The sequence below is a fragment of the Rhinatrema bivittatum genome, chromosome 1, assembly GCF_901001135.1.
Source record: "Rhinatrema bivittatum chromosome 1, aRhiBiv1.1, whole genome shotgun sequence".
In the NCBI taxonomy this organism is placed as follows: domain Eukaryota; kingdom Metazoa; phylum Chordata; class Amphibia; order Gymnophiona; family Rhinatrematidae; genus Rhinatrema; species Rhinatrema bivittatum.
This window is the reverse complement of record NC_042615.1, coordinates 225,102,262-225,125,437: the sequence shown is the minus strand read 5'-3', so window position 1 is coordinate 225,125,437 and position 23,176 is coordinate 225,102,262. Positions and strand designations below refer to the sequence as shown.

The 23,176-nt window shown below is 46.2% G+C and overlaps 1 protein-coding gene across 4 annotated transcripts in view; it reads left to right on the top strand.

Moving 5' to 3' along the window:
- The window catches only part of RNF4 (ring finger protein 4), a 148,530-nt gene that overhangs the window by 98,989 nt on the left and 26,365 nt on the right, over positions 1 to 23,176 (top strand). For all 4 annotated transcript variants that reach the window (XM_029592218.1, XM_029592191.1, XM_029592200.1 and 1 more), the window contains 2 exons: positions 13,775 to 13,784; positions 18,149 to 18,302. In XM_029592218.1, the coding sequence (XP_029448078.1) occupies positions 13,775 to 13,784; positions 18,149 to 18,302 (164 nt within the window). The remainder of the gene's footprint in view (positions 1 to 13,774; positions 13,785 to 18,148; positions 18,303 to 23,176) is intronic.

Genomic DNA, 23,176 nt, shown 5'->3' with positions numbered 1-23,176 from the left:
CCTCACCTTCCCCTCCCTTCCTCTATCTAACCCACCCCCCGGCCCTATCTAAACCCCCCCCCTACCTTTGTCCGGGGATTTACGCCTCCCGGAGGGAGAAGTAAATCCCCGCACGCCAGAGGGCCGAGACGCGACCCTGGGGCGGTTCCGGAGTGCGCGGCCACGCCCCCGGGCCGAAACCACGCCGCGTCCCGCCCCCGAAACGCCGCGTCCCGCCCCCAAAACAGTGCGTCGATCGGCCCCGCCCCCAACACGCCCCCGACAAAAAACCCCGGGACTTACGCGAGGCCCGGGGCTCTGCGCGCGCCGGCAGGCCTATGGAAAATAGGCGCGCAAGGCCCTGTTCGCGTAAATCCGGGCGGATTTACGCGAGAAGGGCTTTTAAAATCCGCCCCAATATTTCTAGAAATGTAAAAATCGCTCTTAAAATAATCTTTTCTATATTTTCCTTAGCTTGAAGCTGGATGTAATATATACAATGTTTCTTTAAGTAATTAATAGAAATGGAAGTATTGCATACTGTATAGTATGTTCAGCATTTGCCAATAGCAAGTTTATCGTTTGTTATTAATTAAAAAATTAAATAAATAAAAAATTAAAAAAAACAAACAAACCATGTCTTTCTATATGCTTTACGATTTTGATCTTTAGAATAGTTTCCACTATTTTTCCTGGCACTGAAGTCAGGCTCACTGGTCTATAGTTTCCTGGATTGCCCCTGGAGCCCTTTTTAAATATTGGGGTTACACTGGCCACCCTCCAGACTTCAGGTACAATGGATGATTTTAATGACAGGTTACAAATTTTAACTAATAGATCAGAAATTCATTTTTTAGTTCCTTCAGTACCCTGGGATGCATACCATCCGGTCCAGGTGATTTGCTACTCTTTAGTTTGTCAATCTGGCCTACTACATCTTCCAGGTTCACAGTGATTTGGTTCAGTTCGTATGACTCATCACCCCTGAAAACCATTTTCGGAATTGGTATCTCCCCAACATCCTCATTAGTAAACACAGAAGCAAAGAATTCATTTAGTCATTCAGCAATGGCTTTATCTTCCCTAAGAGCCCCTTTAACCCCTCGGTCATCTAACGGTCCAACTGACTCCCTCACAGGTTTCTTGCTTCAGATATATTTTTAAAAAGTTTTTATGAGTTTTTGCCTCTATGGCCAACTTCATTTCAAATTCTCTCTTCGCCTGTCTTATCAATGTTTTACACTTAACTTGACAATGCTTATGTTGTATCCTATTTTCTTCAGATGGGTCCTTCCAATTTTTGAAGGATGTTTTTTTGCCTAAAATAACCTCTTTCACCTCACCTTTTAACCATGCCGATAATCGTTTTGCCTTCCTTCCACCTTTCTTAATGCGTGGAATACATCTGGACTGTGCGTCTAGGATTGTATTTTTAAACAATGTTCATGCCTGTTGAACACTTTTAACCTTTGCAGCTGCACCTTTCAGTTTTTTCCTAACTATTTTCCTCATTTTATCAAAGTTTCCCTTTTGAAAGTTTAGTGTTAGAGCTGTAGATTTACTTATTGTCCCCCTTCCAGTTATTAGTTTAAAGTTGATCATGTTTTGATCACTATTGCCAAGTGGCCCCACCACAGTTACCTTTCTTACCAAATCCTGCATTCCATTGAGAATTAAATCTAAAATAGCTCACTCTCTTGTTGGTTCCTGAACCAATTGCTCCATAAAGCAGTCATTTATTACATCTAGGAACTTTGTCTCTAGCAAGTCCTGCTATTACATTTACCCAGTCAATATTGGGGTAATTGAAATCTCCCATTATTATTGCACTGCCAAATTGGTTAGTTTCCTTGATTTCTCTTAGCATTTCATCATCTGTCTGACCATTTTGTCCAGGTGAATGGTAGTATACTCATCACTATACTCTTACCCAACACACATGGGATTTCTACCCATATAGATTCTACTGAGCATTTAGTCTCTTGTATGATCTTTATCCTGTTGGACTCTATAGCCTCCCGGACATAAAGTGCCACACCCCCCCAAGTTGATCCTTCCTATCATTGCGATATAATTTGTACCCTGATATAGCACTTTCCCATTTGTTATCCTCCTTCCTCCAAGTCTCTGTGATGCCAGTTATGTCAATCTCATCATTTACTGCTATGCACTCTAACTCTCCCATCTTACTTCTTAGACTTCTGGCATTGGCATACAGACATTTTAAAGTGTGTTTTTTGTTAGTATTAACAACCTGCTTTTCAGTTGTTAGGGATAATTTGGAAATCTTTAGCTTCGGTGATTTTTTACATATAGGCACATGGACTACGTTGGCTTTTATTGGAACATCTCTGTTGGGACGCCCTAACTCTCCTGTTTAATTTGTATCTTTCAAGGATACATTTCTCCGAACCATGCACTGCTGAGTGACTTTCTGCTTTCCCCCTTGTTCTCGTTTAAAAGCTGCTCTATCTGCTTTTTGAAAATTAGTGCCAGCAGCTTTGTTCCACTCTGGTTAAGTTGGAGCCCATCCTTTTGGAATAGTCTCCCAGTTCCTTACAAAACTGAATCCCTCTTCCCTGCCCCATCGTTTCATCCATGCATTGAAACTCTGGAGCTCTGCCTGCCTCTGAGGACCTGCACATGGAATAGGAAGCATTTCAAAGAATGCAGCCCTGGAGGTTCTGGATTTCAGCTTTCTACCTAAAATCCTAAATTTGGCTTCCAGAACCCCTCTCCCACATTTTCCTATGTTGTTGGTGCCCACATGTACCATGACAGCCGGCTCCTCCCCAGTACAGTCTATAATCCCTATCTAGGTGACACATGAGGTCTGCCACCTTCGCACCAGGCAGGCAAGTTACCAGACGGTCCTCAAGTCCACCAGTCACCCTGCTATCTACATTTCTAATAATTGAATCACCAACTGTGATGGCCGGCCTAACCCTTCCCTCCTGGGCAGTAGCCCTGGGAGACTTGTCCTCTGTGCTAGAGGACAATACATCTCCTGGAGAGCAGGTTCTTGCTATAGGATCACTTCCTGCTACACCAGAGTGATGTTCTCCTACTGGGAGACCTTTCTGATCCAAGGCAGCACTGGGGCTGCCAGACTGGATTTGAGACTTGGCTACTATGCCCCTGAAGGTCTCATCAATGTATCTCTCTGTCTGTCTCAGCTCCTCCAAGTCTGCTACTCTAGCCTCCAGAGATCAGACTTGTTCCCTGACAGCCAGGAGCTCTTTGCACTAAGTGCATAAATACAGTCTCTCACCGGCGGGTAAAAAAATCATACATGTGACACTCAATACAAAAGACTGTAAAGCCCCTCTTGCTGCTGGACTGCTGCTTTCATCTTAGTTTTATTGAGTTCCTAATTAAGTTTAGGATACTAAGGGAGTTGGAATTAGAGTACTTTAAATTTACAGGTGGGGGGGGGGGAAGGTATTGTGTGTTTGTGAGGGTGCTTGTTTGGGAGAGAGGGAGCCTATGTGAAGGGATGTATGTGAGAGAGGGAGCCTATGTGTAGGGATGAGTGAGAGAAGGGAGCCAGTGTGCAGATGTGTGAGAGACATAGGTAGCCCCTGTGAGGGTACGTGCGCAAAAGAGAGGGAGCCTTTGGGGGTGTGTGTGCAAGAGAGAGGGAGCCTGTGGGTGTGTGTGTGAGAGAGGGAGCCTGTGGGGGGGGGGGGTGCAAGAGAGAGGGAGCCTTTGGGGGGGGGGGTGCAAGAGAGAGGGAGCCTTTGGGGGGGGGGTGCAAGAGAGAGGGAGCCTGTGTGGGGGTGTGTGCAAGAGAGAGGGAGCCTGTATGAGTTGGGTGGGTGTGTGCGAGAGAGAGGAGGAATCTATAGGAGGGGGTGTGTGTGTGAGAGAGAGGGAGCCTGTATGAGGGGATGTGTGTACGTGAGAGAGAGAAAGGAGCCTGTATGAAGGGGGAGGGGGTGTGCACTAGAGAGAAGGGAGCCTGCGTGTGAGAGAGGAACAGAGGGGAACCTGTGTGAGGGGCAGTACTGAGAGAGGGGTCAAACTCTGGGAGTGGAAAAAAAAAGTGGAAGGGATTGAACCTAGATGGGGAGTGGGAGACACAGTGGCAGATGGAGGAGTTGGGGCCTGAGAGGGCAAAGTGAAAGGAGACTGGCCAGGGGAATAGGGAGAGAGGGTGGAAGGGGACACACATACAGTGAACTTCTAGGGAAATTCTTCTCAAAATAATTCTGCATCTTTAAGTAATAACTTTTTTCTGTATTAAATTTGAAATTAATTGCTTATAGATTGTCATGTATATTGTTATTTTGACCAAAATAAAGTATGCAGAATTTTGTAGAATTTAAAGTTTTTGTCTGCAGAATTCCCCACCCCCCAAGGAGTAAAATTAACCCTAATCAGTGTGCATTCTGCTTCTGTTTTGTAAGACAGGGTTGCACAATAATTCTGAATACAAATGTTTTCCGATGGTTCATACAAAACTGCTCAACATTTAGTTGGGCTTTGCTGGCAGTCATTCCCAGATGTGTTGCTCTTGACATTAAGAAAAGCTCTTCAGTTTCCTGTGTCAGCACTGGAGGAAAACAGGAAGATAACTTGCAGAGCTGCCATTCTGGAGCTGTGATTTACAGCCAATGGCGAGCGTTAGCTGTTTTGCACCACCCTTTTGAATTCCTTGTCTTTCTGTAAACATAAACAAGTTTAATTGCTGTATTTTAGATTACCGTAGTACAATTAAATGTTTGCGTTTTTTAAATTATTGGCTGTATAAGCAGTGCATCTGATTCATTTTAGTATTTCTCTAGAGAAAAAATAATTACTTGTGTTTAATTGTCCTTACACAGTGTTTTAATGATCTCACATTATTCAGGCTGTGTGCCCAGTTTATGCAACTGTAGAAAACCCTTTGGCTAGTTGAGCATGGAGAATGCATTTTTGAATGTGTCATGTTACCAAGTAGCACACTCATTTAAAGTAGACATTTAAAAATTGGAAAAAAAAGAAGAAAAAAACGCTGAAAGCGGGCGCTGAGTATTCAGCGCCCGCTTTCCTAGCGCACCCCCAGGCATCTCTCCAGGGATGCCATGCAATATTTAAATTAAGGGTTGCATCGTCAAGGAAGCGCTAGGGTTGATTGTGTGACCCAAGCACCTCCTTGACAGCAGGTGCCCGAGAGCAGTCGGCTGTCAGCAGCCGTCCACTGATTAAGAAAACAGATGCTGAATTTATCGGCATCCCTTTTCCTAATCTGCGCTCAGTCATGGGTTCAGGAAACAGACACTTGTTAACTGAGCATCAGTTTCCCGAACCTGACCTCTGGCACTTTTATAAAACTTTTTTTTTTTTTAAACGTTTGTTCCTCTTGCTTAATATTGCAATGATGTTAAGTAGGAGGATGTACAGAAAAGCAGTATTTTCTGCGTAACTTTTGGGAGTGCTCAGAAATTAATGCCTGCTCTAGGCAGACATTAATTTCTGAGCGCAAATCTGTGCGTTTTGGATGCACTTTTTTTTTTTTGCATTTTGGGTGAGTAACTAATAGCCTCATCAACATGCATTTGCATAAAGGGATTAGGTTGCGCCTATACAACCCGCATCCAACTGAGGGTTAAACAGTGCGCTCGGCTAAGCATACTGAATTGCATCGGCCCTAAAATTCTCTAATCATTCTTTCTCCTTCCATCTTTCATTCTTTCCTTGTATTCTCTATTTTCCTATACTACTATCTTACAATTTTTATTCAGTTATTGCTTTTTCACTATTCATTCACCTCCATTAAGCAGGCACATAGGTCATTAGAGTATGAATATATTAAGCATGCTCACTTATAGCATTTGATAATCCTCCTTTTCCTATATAAGTCCAAGGCAGAATGCTCATGGTTTCCTTGACTCTTCCCTTACATTTTTTGTTTAGAAAGATGTGTATACGTTTTGGAGGCAGGGGCAAACAGCAGCAGGGGAGTGGGAGCATTTGCTCATGGTCCCAGTGCAAACATACTACCAGTTGTGCCTGCTGTGACCTGAGAACAGAGTATAGTAGTGGCTCTGAAGCCAGAGCTCTTTGGTCAATTAGAGTACCAGAGGTTACTGTCCCATTTCAAGCTCTGGTAACACTTACATTTTTATGTGTAGCACTTTTTTCAAATCACTTGACAGAAAACCAGCTACGTAAAGTGCCGCTTATATTCTCCTAGTACAAGCAGGATGGCAGTCCTCACACATGGGGTGACATCAGATGGAGCCCGGCATGGAAAACTTCTGTCAGTTTCTAGAACTTTGACTGGCGTACTGAGCATGCTTAGCATGCCCTAATCCATGCGGGGTCCCTCTTCAGTCTTTTTTTTTTTTTTCTGCAGAGCTATTGTCTCGCGGTCTTGGAGCTCTTGCTCTTCTTCTCTGGAAAACTTCAGTTTTCAGCTAAGTTATTGCCTTGTTCCTGCGCCCTCTTGGTTCTTCCTGCCCTTAGTCAGTCCTGCGATGTGGTGAGTCTTTGCGCAGTCATTTTCCCTTCGGGAGCCACAATCCATTGACCGTTTGCCGCCTTGTTTTTCATTATGGCATTGGGTTTTCATTGGTGTCCCCAGTGCCCTTGGACTATGTCCATCATGGATCCACACATTGTGTGCATCCTCTGCCTGGGGGCATCCCACAATGTTCGGGGGGTGACAGTTTTGTGATCAGATGACCCTCAAGGGCCAGAGGTCCTGTCTTGATAAGATGGAGAAGCTTTTCGACTCTAAGAGGTCCGAGCCTTCGACGTCAGTGCCCATGTCTTTGAACCTGAAGGATCGTGGGGAACCGATAGGTATTGATCCCTCACCATCAGACCTTCCACCGGCAACACTGGAGGAGCAGGGGGCTGGGGATCGAACTTTTTCAGTCTTTAGGTCAAGGGCGTCGGGATCCTCACCTTCCACCTCAGCACTGAGAAAAGACCAGGCCGAGCATTGTAGGAAATCAAGAAAGAATAGACATCGGTCGTCGTTGGCGCATGGAGCTGGGTTCAGGCTGGCACCAGCTCTTCCTGCAATGCTCCGAGGCAAGGAGAGTATACCCTCCATTGATGCTAGGACTTCAAGGCGGTCCCCACCAATTCTGGTGCCGGGTACCGATATTCCTTGAGGCTCAGAGGAAGATCATGCCACTCCTCCTCCCATGTCACTCCTCCTCCCGTTCAGCCGGCCTTGATGTCAGCAACCTTCGAGGAGGAGCTGGAGCGTGGTTGCAGTTGGCGGTGGATCGAGCCTTGCAGGGCATTGAACCAGTGCCTGCACCGGTGGCCGCTGCTTTCCTGCTGGAGCTGCTGTTAAAGCGCCTCTATGTTCTCTGTGTCCTCCCCACTCAGCTGGCTCCGGTGCCCCAGGGGACATTGATGCCCTGTGGGACACCATTGCTTCCTCAGCCTGATGCCTTCCTCCTTCTCCTCAGATGAGGAAGGCCCTTCGAGGCTGGCAGCACTGCTGCGTCTTCCTGTTCCCTGGCCGTCCCTACCGAGTCTGCCTGCAGGTCCGTCGGAATCGTTTGTGCCCGCAGCGCTTAGGCCTCAGGGCATTCCCAGGCCTTTGTCCCTGGCTGATTTCAGTGAGGATGATGCCCCTTATGACCCCTGGGGAGATTACACCTCTGATTCCTCCTCGGAGGATTTTGAGGGCCTTTCCTCGGACCCATCTTCCCCGAAGGAATGACAGAGATCCCCCGCCCGAAGACTTAACCTTTGCAGGGTTTGTGCTGGTCATGGTGGAAGCCATTCCTTAACAGTTAGTGATGGAGGCGGATGCTAGACACAAGATGCTGGAGGTGCACCAATTTGTGGATGCTTCAAAGGAAATTGTTGTTGTTCCAGTCCGTTAAATGTTCAAGGAGCTGCTCTTGAGAATTTGGGAACACCCCCTCACAGTGCTGCTTGTAAATAGGAAGGCAGATGGGTTGTACCTGGTTCAGCGTGCCACTGACTTCAAGAAACGTCAGCTCCCCCACCAGTCGGTGGTTGAGTTCATGCTTAAAAAGGCCAAGTGCTCCTGGACCCATGCCTCTGCTCCCCTGGGGAGGGAACATAGGGTGCTGAATGCGCTGAGTAGGAAGGTCTTTCAGGGTGCCATTCTGATAGCCGAAATCACCTCCTACCAGCTTTATGACTCAGTACTCCCATAACCTTTGGAAGCAGGTTCAGGAGGTGGCTGACAGACTGCCCCAGCAGTAGCAGGAGGCTTTATTGGTGGTTGTGCATCAAGGCCTTGAGAGCGGGAAGCATGAGGTACGCTTCATCTATGATGCATTTGAGATGTTGGCAAGAGTTGTGGCTGCCGGGATTGGCGCTTGCAGGATGGCTTGACTTTGGGCCTCGGACCGCCGGCTGATAGTGCAGGAGAGATTCACCAACTTGCCATGTACTGACGCAAATCTATTTGGCAATAAAGTGAGGGATGCGGTAGCTCAGTTGCAAGCCCACCGTGAAACCCTCCAGCACTTTTCGCCAGTATATCTGACCTGCTGAGGTTGGCACGGCAAGGGCCGATGCACTCCTTCTGTCGTCAGTTGAAGTATTACCCGCCTGCATCTCATTCCCGCTAGCAGAGGGTGAGCTCTCGGGGCTGTTCTAGGGAGTGGCAAGCCCCCAAGCCACAACCAGCACCCCAACCAATCCCAACTGGGGTTTTGACTGGAGGGAAGGGAGAGAAAGCCAGCTGCCCATCCCTGTGTAGTAGGACCCCCCCAGTTGGAGGTTGGCTACGATTCTTTATAGATCGATGGACCAGGGTCACCCTGGACCAGTGGGTTCTATCCATTGTATAGCGGAGATACAGGCTGAATCTGAGTGTTCCACTGGATTATCCTCCAAACCCCTTTTAGGGGTCAACAGCATGTCAAGAGATCCTCTTGACGTAGCTCTCTGCCATAATAACGACCAGGGCAGTCAAACCTGTTCCTCCAGGACAATGGAGATGGGTTTCTACTCCCGGTATTTTCTGATTCAAAACAAAACAGGGGGTCTCCGTCCCATCCTGGATCGGAGGACCTTGAACAGATTTAAAAAAAAAAAAAAAAAGAAAAGGTTCAAGATGGTGTCTCTGGGCACTCTGATTCCTCGCTTACAAAAAGGGGACCAACTATGCTCCCTCGATTTAAGATGCCTATGCCCACATCAAGATCTTCCGAGGTCACAGGAAGTTTCTCCAGTTTGTGGTGGTGAATGCCACTTTTAGTTCAGGGTGTTACAGTTTGGTGTGGCCTCCCCATCATGGGTCTTTACCATGTGTCTGGCCGTGATGGGGGGCACACCTGCACAGGTTGGGAGTACAGATTTTCCCCTACCTGGACGAGTGGCTGGTCAAAAGCACTACCCAGTTGGGGGAGACACGTTCCCTGCGCTTAATCATCCGGGTGCTGAAGTCATTGGGGTTCATTATCAACTTCACGAAGTTTCATCTGTGCCTGTCAACTCAGCTGGACTTCATCGGGACCCTACTAAACACGAGTCAAGCGAAGACCTTTCTAGCCCACAGCAGGGCACTTATCTTGGCATCCTTTGCGGGAGTGGTGCAGCGGAGCCAGTGGGTCTCCGTGAGGCAAATATTAAGGCTGTTAAGGCACATGGCTGCTGCCGTTCATGTTACTCCCTTTGCGCACTTGCGCATGCGCAGGGCCCAGTGGCCCCTGAGGTCCCAGTGGCGTCGGGCCCCCCAGAGCCTCCAGGTTTGCATCCGGGTTATGCCATCTCTTCGGGACTCTTTGTCCTGGTGGGGGAACCTCCACAATCTGAAGCGAGGGGTATTGTTTCAATCTCCCCTTGTTCAGGTTGACCTCACCCCTGATGCCTCCATTCTAGGGTGGGGAACCCATGTGGAAGGACTCCACACCCAAAGCCTGTGGTCTGCCCAAGAAGCACAATGCCAAATCAACTTCCTGGAGCCCCAGGCGATCAGGTATGCTCTCTGGGCTTTCAGAAAACAGCAGGGCGACAAGGTGATCCTAATCCAGACCGACAACCTGATTGCTATGTGGTATGTCAACGAGCAGGGGGCTACGAGATAGTTCCTTCTGTGTCAAGAAGCGGTCCAGATTTGGTCCTGGGCCTCGTCCCAGGGGTTGGTGCTTCAAGCCATGTACCTGGCTGGAACGGACAGCGTGATAGTGGACTGGTTGAGTTGAGCTTTCAAGCCTCACAAGTGGTCCCTGAACCAGATTGTGGCGGATCGGATCTTTTGTCTCAGGGGAACCCCAGACATGGATCTGTTCGTGTCCCCTTGCAACAGCGAGGTGGCTCAGTTCTGCTCCCTGTACTGAGCAGATTGGCACCCTGGCCTCACACACCTTTTCTTGCAACTGGGGCCAGGGCCTTCTGTACGCGTATCCTTCGATCCCTCTAGTGTTGAAGACTCTCTTGAAACTTCACCAGGACCAGGGGACCATGATCCTCATAGCCCTGCATTGGCCTAGGCAGGTCTGGTTCCCGCTTCTTCAGGATCCCTCCTTCTGGGAACCAATCAGCCTGGGGCCTTTCCCGGACCTCATCACTCAGGACCAGGCAGGCTGCGGCATCCCAACATCCGGGCCTTGTCTCTCATGGCTCCTTGACCTCTCAGATGTTTCTCTGGTCCTGGTGGCTTCCAGAAAGCCTTCCTCTAGGAAGTCTTATGTGCTGAAGCGGAGGAGGTTTTCGGTGCGGTGTGAGCAATGTGGCCTGGATCCCTTTTCTTGCTCCAGTCACAAACTGCTCAATTACCTCTTCCACATCTCGGAAGCTGGTTTCAAAACAAACTCTCTAAGGGTGCACTTGATCACAATCTGAGCTTACCACTAGGGTATGGATGGTTCGCCCATCTCCGTGTAGCCTTTAGTGGGGCAGTTTATGAGAGGCCTGCTTCAGTTGAAACCTCCCCTGAAGGCTCCCGCTGTGTCTCGGGACATCAACGTGGTATTGGCTCAGCTGATGAAGGCTTCTTTTGAGCCACTGAGCTCCTGTGATCTGAAATTGCTGACCTGAAAGATAATCTTTTTGGTGGCAGTCACTTCAGTGTACAGAGTCAGTGAGCTTCAGGCGTTTGGTGACTTACCCTCCTTACACAAAGTTCTTTCATGACCAGGTGGTTCTCTGCATGCACCCTAAGTTCCTGCCCAAAGTGGTAACGAGTTCCATCTTAGCCAGTCAGTCGTCTTGCCTACCTTCTTTTTCAAGCCTCACTTGTGCCAAGGCGAGCAGCCTTGCGCAGTCTAGATTGTAAGAGGGCTTTAGCCTTCTATCTGGAGCAGGCAGAAGATCATAGGCAGTCCATTCAACTCTTTGTCTCCTTTGACAGGAATAGATTGGGAGTTGCTGTTGGTAAGCAGACACTGTCCAATTGGATAGCAGATTGCATCTCTTTCTGTTATACGCATGCGGGACTGCAACTTGGGGGTCATGTCAAGGCTCATTCTGTCATAGCCATGGCGACTTTGGTGGCCCACTTGTGGGCAGTTCCTATGGAGGAGATTTGCAAGGCTGCAATGTGAAGTTTCTCTCCACATGTTCACCTCTCATTATTGTCTGGATAGGGATGGCCTACGTGACAGTAGATTCACCAGTCTGTCCTCGGGAATCTTTCAGCTGTAAACCCAGCTCTTCCTGCCTTGGGCACTTTTTTGGGTTCAGGCTTTCTCCTCTGTTACCAACAGCACCAGTGTTGTGCCTGTTGGCACTTGGTTAGTTGTCTGTCCTTTTTGTTTTCAGGGGCAGCCTGTACCTAGGATTCACCCATGTGTGAAAACTACCACTTGTCCTAGGAGAAAGCAGAGTTGCTTACCTGTAACAGGTGTTCTAGGACAGCAGGATGTTGGTCCTCACGAAATCTACCGGCCACCCCACAGATTTGGGTTTCGTCTGTTTTATTTTTTTGTAATTCTTTGTTGCGAGACTGAAGAGGGACCCAGCATGGATGCATGGATTAAAGCATGCTCAGTGTGCCAGACAGAGTTCTAGAAACTTTTACAAAAGTTTTCTGTGCTGGGCTCCATCTGATTTCACCCATGTGTGAGGACTAATATCCTGCTGTCCTAGGAAAACACCTGTAATAGGTAAGCAGCTCTGCTTTACATCTTCTTTTGTGCTGGTTTTTGCTTTTTGATTCCTTGCTTCATTCCTGCTCTTTATGCTTGCACTGGTTGAGTGTTGCTTGCTTTGGTGAAGTTTTCCTTCTGAGCACCACAGGCACATGAGAGATGAGGTGTTAGTGATTAAATCTTACAAAAGTTCTCCCACAGAGTGATAACTGTGAAGACAATTTTGTTTTTAAATTGTGTAATGGCTTGCCCTGGTAGCTCAGTGTCGGTGCATAGCACTATCTTGCAAGGTCCCCAGTTTGATTTGTTGGTCGAACCTTCCATGCCCTTTGTTAGCTAGGTTTGAGGATACAGCAGAGGTAGTGTTCACAGCCCTCTGGGGGAGTTGGTCCTTGTTAAGGGTCCTTGTTAAGATTTAGAGTCCATGATTCGGGGTCCTGGAAGGAGGTCTGGAGCATGGCTCCCAGCCTTGGGATAGTTGCCTTAATAACTAAACTAGGAATAGTGGGAGGGAGAGCCTATTAAAATAAGGGTAAACAGGTAACAGTTCTTAACTACTTCAAATAACATTTACCCTTCGTATAGGTATGAGGATATTCCATGAAGCTAATGGAGAGAGCATTTTTTCACCCTGCACACAATTAAACTATGGATTTTGCTAGAGGATGTGGTGAAATCAGTTAGCATAACTGGATTTAAAAAGGGTCTAGACAAGTTCCTAGAGGAAAATCGATAAACCATTATTAGCCATATAGACTTGGGGAAGCCACTGATTAAGAGCAAGGAGGATAGGGCCTGTTCTTTGCAATTCTGCTGGGTATCTGTGACCTGGATTGGCCACTGTTGGGGACAGGATGTTGGGCTTGATGGACCTTTGGTCTGACCGAGTCTTGATATTTGTTAGCTTTTGAATACTGTTAATTTTTAAAAGAAACATTCTCTATATACATGAATCACTAATCTACACTGTGGTGATGCTGAAATTTGGGGAGTCTTTTCTTATGTGAAAATGCATTTCTGATTTTGTTTATATATTTTGTCAGAGTGATAAATTTTGAGTCCATTTTCAATACAACTATTGCACAGCTATGTTACAATTTATTGTTCAAAGTCCAGTTAATCTAGGATGGCCTTTATTGCAACTATGAATGCTTTTGAATTAGTAGTTGGCTTCCTTTTGCTTTTTTTTCTCCCTCCCCATTTATACCCCTTATTTTGTATTGGCATTGCATTCTGTTTTCCTTGCCTACTTCAATGGGTTTATTTCCACTTTCTCTGTAATTTTCATGGTAAATTAAAGGTGTCCTGCTGCTCTCTAAACCCCTACTGCGCATATTGAGGAGCATCATGAGTTCCTTGACTGGGATCCACCACCAGTAGTTAGCATTTACTAAGTTCCTGGCTTTTGCTGGTTCCCTCGCTACATAATTATATTCCTTTTTTCAGCATCACATACCCACAGAGGAACATTTTGATCTAGCTGAGTAAGGATAGACTAGGCTGAAGTATATATATATTTTATTTTTTTTAAATATGGTTTTCAAATGTGTCTATAAATTGGGTTTTATAACTTAAAATGGATATTCTTGGGACTATAACAAGTTCAAGTGAAGAATAAATTGAAAGAGCAAATGACCCTTTTGGATTACTTACCTTTTCCTTCAAATTTTAGCGGATATCAAGCAAATATGTATAATGTCTATGCTTAAAAATGTTATATATAAAAGCTCTTGTCTAACTCTTGTTTTGTTGATTCTCTCCCTGATCATCACAAGATTGTTGATGGTGAGTAGTCTTATTTTGCATGCCCTAGCTGATAATTTACAAATGTTTGTAAATCGCTACAAGCCTGTTTTCGATATAGTGATATGTAATTTTTAAAAAAATTTGTTACAACATGTTTTGGTTTTTAAAACTGTATATAGGGCATAATTAATCAGTTATTTGACATTACTGGTTGCATGCTTGGGTACATAAAGAAGTATCACTACTAGAAAGAGGGAAGTGATGCCTCTACAAGTGATCTTCAGTATTTTAACGTTTTGGAGACCACATCTACGAAAGGACATTTAACAGGTGAAAGGCAGTCTAAAGGAGGGCCACCAAAATGGTATATGACCTGCTAAAGGTGTACATTCTAGAAAAAAGAAGGGATGAAGGAAATATAAGTATTCAAATATCTATCTGGCATCAATAAAGCAGCATTTTCCATAGAAGAAAAAAGCTGAAGGTCAAGGAAAGGGAGGGAAGCTCAAAAGGAATGCAAGAAATAATTTTTCATGTGGGATGGTGATTGTTTCAAGGTATTTATCTTCCAGGAGAGGTTATAGGAGCCAAAACAGTAGCATGATTGAAGCATACATGGGATAGACACAAAGGGTCTTAAAGACAGAGGTGGGTGAAGTCCACAGCTAGAGCAGCACCCGTGACAGTATAGTAGGCACAGGTACAAATGGTCAGACTAACAGAACCAAATGTCCTTTTCTGCCGGTCATATTCTGTTTTTGGGGGGGGGGGGGGGTTTGTACACACATCCTTTAAAAAGTTCAATAAAACTGAATATGCATAATGTATGGGTAACCTTTGGGGTTTTTTTGTTTTGTTTTTAATAAAAACAAATTTAGGCGATAGACCAGACAAGGCCTTTGCTTTAGTGGCAGCAGCAATAAAGCTGTTCCTTTGCATATCCTAGTTCAGGTGATTTATTTAAGAAAATATACTGCTGATTTTAAAGCAGCTGCATGTCATGCCAGTCCCATGTCTTACAGGAGTCTTTTTAGTACTTAACTGCAGAGGTCAGATCTCTCCGATGAGATTAGGCACAAGGAGAACTCCTGCTTGAAGCTAAGAGCACTGAAGAGTTCAAACTCTGGGATGACATAACTTTAAGCCTTCTACCAGCATAGGCTGTTGAACTTCCCAGTGCTTTAATTGAGGGGAAGCAAGTGGAAAAACATGGGATAACACAGTCTACTATACTCTACGCCAAAAATCCCACACAGATAACTAAGTCCTAAGTGTACAGTATTACATGATTATAACTTTTTCGGAGGAGAAAATAATTTAAAAGTTCATTCCCCTGGCATGAGTTGTGGAATCCCAGGTGCCTTGCACAGCTTGCTTTGCAAGCTTTCCATTAGAACAAAGGTGGTATTGGAGGTGGGGATGTTAAGTTGCAGGTCATGAGCAAGGAGTCAGAAAAGTTGTTTATTTGATGAGAAAAACCTTCTATGTAATGTTTTAATATATTACCTTCCTTTCTCCCTCCTACACACAAAGTGCCACTTTTAAATAGTCTTGAAACATCACAAAGTGTGGTAATTTCATGAGCAACCATAATATTGAAAGTGTCAGTGAGTTAATGCACAGCCATAACATTTAAATAAATAAAATAATTCACATGGAGCATTAACATACTGCTTCAGAACAAAATCCAATACTGCTGCTGCTACTACCACTATTTATCAATTCTATAGATCTCACGCTGACTAGATCTAGTATCTGAGGTGCAGATTATAAGAAATAAATTCTATAGCACTACTCAATATACTCGTATGTAGCAATGTACATAAACATGTAAGTCAATTCCTTCTCTGTAAAGCTTACAATCTAATGAAAACAAACATGGAGAGTAAAAGACTTTGGGAATTTTATGTGTTAAGAAAATGGCTAAAATCAATAAGAGATTAAGATGAATCAATTGTTTTGGGTTTTTTTTGGGGGGGGGGCGGCGGGCAGTTAAGATAAGTTTTTAGACCGGATTTGAACAAGGCCAGAGAGAGAGCATGATGCACCAACTCAGGAAGCTTTCAGGCATATGGTCAGAAAGGTGGAAAGTATGGAGTTGGCCAAGGCAGGTGGCAGTGGAACATCCAGGCAGCAATGTATGACAAGCAGGCTGAGACTTGAGTCTGGCTTCCTGGTGAAATTTCTGATATAGAGAGTTAATACTGAAAAACATGGAAGGAGCACCAAGGGAATTAGAGAGAAAAGAGAAGGGGGTCCAGAACAGAGTCCTTCTGAGATTTGGTGTTCTTTACAGACTAAGTAAGGGGAGGGACCAGTATTTAAAGTAGAGGAAACTGTAAGCGAGAACTGCCTCATCAACTTCCCCAGACAATGTAGTGGAGAGGATACAAGTGTCAATGGCTTGGAAATTCCTGAAGGTGTGGGATGACTGGACAAGGCTGTGGGGGAGAGGGTGATGTCATGTGAAAGCTGTCAGATGATGTCAGAGAGGAAGAACTGAGATGGAAAAGTCATGAGAGATCTAAGTGAAGGTAGTGGCCATGCTGATTGAGTAGGGGCAGTAGAGCAGAGGTGGAAGTCAGATGAGGTTAAGGCAAGAAGTTTTGAGGCATAAGAGTCAGGGGTCATCATCATGGAGGTTAAAGTCCCCAATAATACAAGAAAGGGAAGATAGTTCAAGGAAAGGAAGCCAGGAGTCAGTTGATGAAAAAGGAGGGGACTTAGCAGGGGGATCGATAAATTACAGCTGCAGAGATATAGTGGGGTGACTAGGCAAATGGATAGGGCCTAAAAGGAATGGATTGGAGTTGAAACTTACAAGAGGGGGAGAGAAGCAGTTCATCACCACCATCATGGCCTGCTATGCGAAGTGTATGGGAGAAATGAGAATCTCCATAACAGAGCAGAAAGTTAATTTGAGTCTTTAGGGGAAAGCCAAGTCTCAAGTCAAGGCAAGATAACTAGTTTGATAGAGGTTGTGAATGTAGACAAGCTTGTTAGAAATTCCACAGGAACATGAGAGAGAGAGAGATAAAGAAAAGATTAGAGGGGTAAAAGTTTGATGTGCACAGATGGGGTGAATGTTGCCCTGGAGAGCCTGGATTGGGATTGATATCCCAGCTGAGAAGAGGTGATAGTGAAGAGCGTAACATGCTGTCAGGGAAAGTGGAGATGACTGGGAAGAAGAAAACTTTGAAACAATGGACAGGGCAGAAGACAGAATGGCTGGGGATGTAGAGAATGGAGACAATAGACTTTATCTTTAGATATAGTGGATCCATATGAAATAGAGGGAATAATCTATTGACCTGAGGAAATGCTGTAGTGTGCACCTCCTTTCTAGCCAGTGGAAGCCCAAGTAGGATTGGAGTATCCTCTGGTCTCCACCAAGGCAGCTAGGAGAGGTGTGCAGATGTACTGCAACCTCCCCAGTACCTGACTGGCTGCTCGAAGGGCACAGGGTGGCAGCAGCCTAGGCCTGAGAAGAGTTGTATCTTTCCAAAGTCAACCAAATGCATTTCTGGGCTTCCCAGCTGCAACTACTGGACTTTATGCATTGGAAAAGTGATGTGCTGAGGCAGGGTAAGAAGTTGGTCTTAATGCTGCATAGTAATGCCTTTAGCCTTTGTTATAATCACCATTTTATTTAAGCTTTTAACAAAACAAAAAATGGAGCTTTTGGGGCCCCCCTACTTAATTTTTCTATAGTATATTTTTTGTAGCAGAATGAAGCTCCTATAGTAAATAGTCAGCATGTTCATTATAAATTAGCAACTCTGTTTTATGACACCTATACCAAAAGCAGAAGGCCACAAGTGATGTTATGAGAAGCCATTCCTTGCTGTCAATGCCCTTGGAGGACAACAGAAATGGTGGTGAAAAATGATTTGAGAAAAAATTAAAACTGACTTGCAAATAGGGAGCAAATGTCAGTGAAATTGGTAGTTATCTGTAATGGATGCTATTCAAAGTACATAAACTAAGTGAGAGTGTTATGAGGTCCTCATGTCGCTCAGTCAGACAAAATATCTGTTTGGTAGTATATGAAAGGACAGAATTTGATTGTACATGAAAAGGAAATTTTAAAGACAAACTAGTACAAAATCTTTAGCTTAGCAAGGTTCAGGGGTTATGTATGTGTGTGTTTGATCATTTGACATTTTGTAGGAGCAAATTGAATAATTGATGACCATAAAAATTATTGAAACATATGGTGGGAAAGTAGTATCCATGTGATGAAGTAAAAAGATGTTTTTAAAGTATACCAATTTCAAAGTGTGCAATTTCGGTGTAAAAATGTAAGCAGTATAGCAGATATATGTAATGGTATAAACGCTGTCAGCAATTTTGCAAAGCTAGGTAAGACATTCTAATTTTAATCAAAACATTTTATTTTAAAGATAACCACAGACAAAGAAGAAATGCAACAAGTTCACACACGGACAACTCTGTGCTAAGTAGTGACGAGGAAGATTTAAGTGATATTGCTGTATATATAACAAATAACACATCCAGAGCATTAATAGCTGTGGAAGATGGAGCAATGAGTTCACGGTAAGTATATTTAGTTATTCAGTACACATACAATACTGCATAACACGATATATTAAAAGGCATACCATTTATAAAATAAATTGAAATCTACTTAAGTCAGTGGCAAGGAACTTCAATTCCTAAAACATTTAAATTGTTTTTCTCACAGGACAAGCAGGGTGGTAGTCCTCACATATGGGTGACGTCAGTGGACGGAGCCCTGTTACGGAAAACTTTTCTGTCAGAGTTTCTATAAAGCTTTGACTGACACTGAGTGCACTGAGCATGCTCAGCCTGCAGTTATCCCTGTGACCACAGGTATCTCCTCTCAGTCTTCTTTTTTCCGCTCTGCAGTAAGCATAGCGGTTAGGAGCTCTGTGAGAAATTCTCACAATTTTTCCTCATGAAAACACTTAAACTTTTACTTCATAAACGCTTTTTCCCTGCACGGGTCTCCCTTCGCGTACATTTAATCGACACTCTGTGAGTATTGTGCCCTGTTTTTCGGTCTGTTCCTGTCACCTCACTACGGTTCCCCGGCCTACCAACCGAATTGCGGCCTTCCCTCTCCCTATGTTTTCAAAGTTAGCCCCATATAGCCTGCGAGGGTCCTCCTGTGACCCTCTGCCTGGTTATTAGCACTAGTGGGATAGGGACTTCCACGGTTACCTTTGCTGCCAGGGTCTCTGTCAAATTCATACCTCTGTACCTTCGTGCAGTCGATGCCCCCATTGCTACCGTCTGTACCCCCATTCAAGCCGTCCTGCCTTTTTCGATACCATCAACACCCCTCCCTCCGCGGTCCATCGATACCATTGATCCCCCGCATCGATTCTTTCAGTGCCATCAATGTTTTCATCCATGGCGCTGATTTTTCCATCAGTGTCATTGATACGGGTGGATGCCATCGATGCACACCTTGGTGTCGTCTGTGTCATCGATGCACGGGTGGATGCCATCGATGCACACCTTGGTGTCGGTGCCATTGATGCCTGGGTGGATGCCATCGATGCACACCTTGGTGCCGTCGGCACCCGTCTCCATCCGTCAATGCCCACGTCGTTTCCATCGGTGTCCTCGTCGTTCCTATCAATGCGGCCATCGATTCCGTTGATGCCGATATCAATTTCCCGATTCCATCGATGTCTATTCGATTCTTTGATGCCACATCATTTCCATCGATACCTACGCCGATGCCGTCGGTGCCTCCGTCACTGTTATCGTTGCTCTGCCCGGGCCATCGATGTTTTTTCATCTGTATTTTTGATGATACCCTCGAGGCTGCTTCTATGCTGCCATCGATACCATCAATACTAACATAGCACCTACACGCAATGCCCTCGCCTAAACTCAGTGCTCCATGCTTTGGGTTCTTAACTAAAGCCCTGTATCAGCCTAAGACTCTACATAGTTACAGGAGCAGTGCAGGCATGCTGACAGTCCTTCATCATTCGCCATCCAAGACAGCGAGGGCATCTACCTTGGCACTGGGGAAAGACCGGGCCGAGCACCGTGGCACTCATTGTCACCGGCACGGTGACCGTCCGCCACAGACACCATCCAAGACATCAGTGCTATCCTACTCGGTGCTGGAGAATACCCGGGCCGAGCAACATCGCCACTGCCACTGTTCCACACAGTGCTGGCAGTCTTCGGTGCTCCAGAATGACCGGACCGAGTTCCGAGGAATTCTGCACTGGCGTCACGATACATCGAGCCACTGCAAAGAGGGCCGGGTTCAAGAGTCATAATGGCTCCCCTGTACCCGAGGCGATCCCCACCGACACCGGTGCGGGGTTCTGACCCTCCACAAATTACTGTGGTAGCGCCAGATATGCTCAGCCTGTCTCCTCTGTACCTGTGCTACCATACCAGGTTACAGAGTTGAGTCAGACGTTTACGTCCTTCAGGCTGTCCCTCGATGCCTCTTGAAATCCACAGAGCCATCGATCTTCACCGGCTCATCCTTCTGCAATCCACGACGGATGGTAAGTATTCTAATCCCTTTTCAGCGACAATCCCATTGAGACCTGCTCTCTAAATCGGGCCATATGGTTCGAAAGGTTCTAGGTTGTCTTGTCTTCCAAGAACCGTATTAGTGTCACATATCGCTATTGCCAGCTATGTCGGACACAATAACAAGGGAACCTCTCTACCAATCATTTGGGATTGCATCAAGACATCCTCCCGTTGTCAGCAACTGGACTCTGTACTGATTATTACTCTGGCTTCTGGTTCCTAATTAGGGACCGAAATCCCAGATGCATTCGCTGATTCTAAGCACAAGATCAGCAAACACTGCCTCAATTGCAAATCCACCTCTAGGCCTGGCGACAGGTCTCGACGCTTTCTTGTACAGCACACAGAAATGCGGGTAAGACTTTTACCGCTCACGCTCCCTTGGGAGATTACGTGATATCCAGATTACATTAGCCCCGCCAGTTGGACACCACCTGGTCTCTCAACTTGCCGGATATCAGAGCGGCCACCCCACTTGGTACCAAGATTCAGGGTACAGTCCCCCGGACGCTACAAAGTGCGGGGGTGGGGGAGAGTTTTAATCTCACTATTCTTTCTTTCAACAGAAAGTAGTTACTCTCCGCCCATCCTGGACCTCAGAAATATCAACTTTCTTCAGAAGGGACAGGAAAAATGGTGTCTCTCGTCACCATACTTCCATACTGCAGTAAGTAGGTTGCCTCTCTCCTCTAATCTTTCTATGTGCTTCATGGTGAGTCAACAATATTACAATCCCAGGCTCTGCCGGTTGCTCCAGCTTCGGCAACTTGGGTATTTCATTAAATCACTAGCAGTGACTGCTGTTTCTCTATGGAGTAAAACATCATTCACGCTTTTCCTTGCATGGACAGCTGCATAACAGCAGTTAATCCAAGTAAGGAGCTCTATCTATCTTCTTCACGACTCACTATAAATCTACTACCTAGGATTGCTGTTAACTACCATAAATCCCATATAGAACACTTCTGGACACCACAGTCACAACGAACTTCCTGTCCAACAACCGCGCAGACATTCTGACAAATCTACCTTATAAATGGCCTGTGACCGACGGCCCGCAAATGCGCAGTAGAGACCAGCTCTACCGCGCATGTGCGGGCGAGCACGTCGCTCTGAGGCAGCTTCAGAAAGAAAAAAAAATGGTGGCGACGGCGGTAGCGGCGACGGCGGCGGCGACGGCGGTAGCGGGCGGTAGCGAGGGAGGGAGAAGAGAGAGAGAGGGAGGGACGGACTGAGTGGAAGGGAGGGACGGAGAGAGAGAGTGGGAGGGAGTGACTGAGTGAGGGGGAGGGATTGAGTGAGGGGGAGGGATTGAGTGAGGGGGAGGGATTGAGTGAGGGGGAGGGACTGAGTGAGGGGGAGGGAGTGGGACTGAGTGAGAGGGAGAGGGGGGACTGAGGGAGGGAGTGGGACTGGGAGAGAGAGGGAGGGAGTGGGACTGAGGGAGAGTGAGTGGGACTGAGGGAGAGTGAGTGGGACTGAGTGAGTGAGAGGGGGGGAGGGAGTGAGTGAGAGGGAGGGGGGAGGGAGTGACTGAGTGGGAGGGAGGGATTGAGTGAGGGGGAGGGACTGAGGGAGAGGACAGAGGGAGTGGGGACTGAGTGAGAGTGAGTGGGACTGAGTGAGTGAGAGGGAGGGGGGAGGGAGTGAGTGAGACTGAGTGGGAGGGAGGGACTGAGTGATAGGAGAGGGAGGGTGGGGAGGAGTGGGTGAGGGAGGGGGTGGTGAAGAGTGAGGGGAGAGAGAAAGAGGGGGAGGTGAGAGACAGAGGGATGTAGCCCGTTTTAACGGGCTTAACGGCTTGTTTCTATATATGTCTGCGCGCATAGAACATAACATCAGCCCCTCAATTCTTTCATTGCTGGGCCACGGGATTTTTTCATCATGCACTTTACTCATAGGTCCAGATTTGCTATGAATAAGATTCAGTGAAATTTCAATTATCAGTGGATCTAAGCTTTCGTCCCTGAACCATATTGCAGACCTAGAACAAAAACCTAGGCTGGTCCTGCTCATGCTCGCATTTACTCAGGGTTGCAGAGTTCGAACTAACATCTTCTCAACCCAATATGCATCTGTTCTGCTCCATGCAGAGTTTCACATCAACTTCCTGGAGCTTCGAGCCATGAGTTATGCCTTTATGCCTTACAATACTGCCTCTGCAGCAAACCTTTGTGCATACAGACAGACAGCATAGTGACAATATGGTATTTCCAACACACAAGCACGCACAACCTCTTAGCTGCTCTGCTAGGAAGCTGCGCAGCTCTACCCTTGGCCCTTGCTCACTCCATGCATCCCTGGGCCACTTATCTAATAGATTTGCTGAACGCACTAGCAGACCTTCTCCATATAGTTTTCCATCCTCTCGGATGGACTTGGACTACATGTGTAGCGCGAAAAATTTTCTAGTGCTGAGGGCAACCGACCTTGCCCTCTGCGTCTGAATCGAACCATAGGGTGGACAGATTCTACTCCCTACACATGTCTCGAATGCGTTCCCATGGACGGCTTTGCTGCAACAAAGGCCTCTTATATGTGTCTCTTTCAATTCCTCTCATAGCCAGCACTCTTATTATGCTGCACCGGGATGGGGTTCACTGTTTCTCAGACCCACGTCCTGGCCGAGACCAGTATGCTTTCCCATACTTCTCAATCTATCACACCAGTAACCAATTCGCCTTCTCACAGGTCAGTCTCATATCATGGACTCACTGATGTTCTCAGGTACTGGTAGCGTCACAAAAACCTTCCACACATAAATCTTACCATTCAAAATGGCATGATTTACCACATGGTGCATACAAAAGGGTATTACCCCTTTTTTTCTACACCACTCTTTTCTCTTCCTCCCTCGGATTCTGCTCCCCAGACAT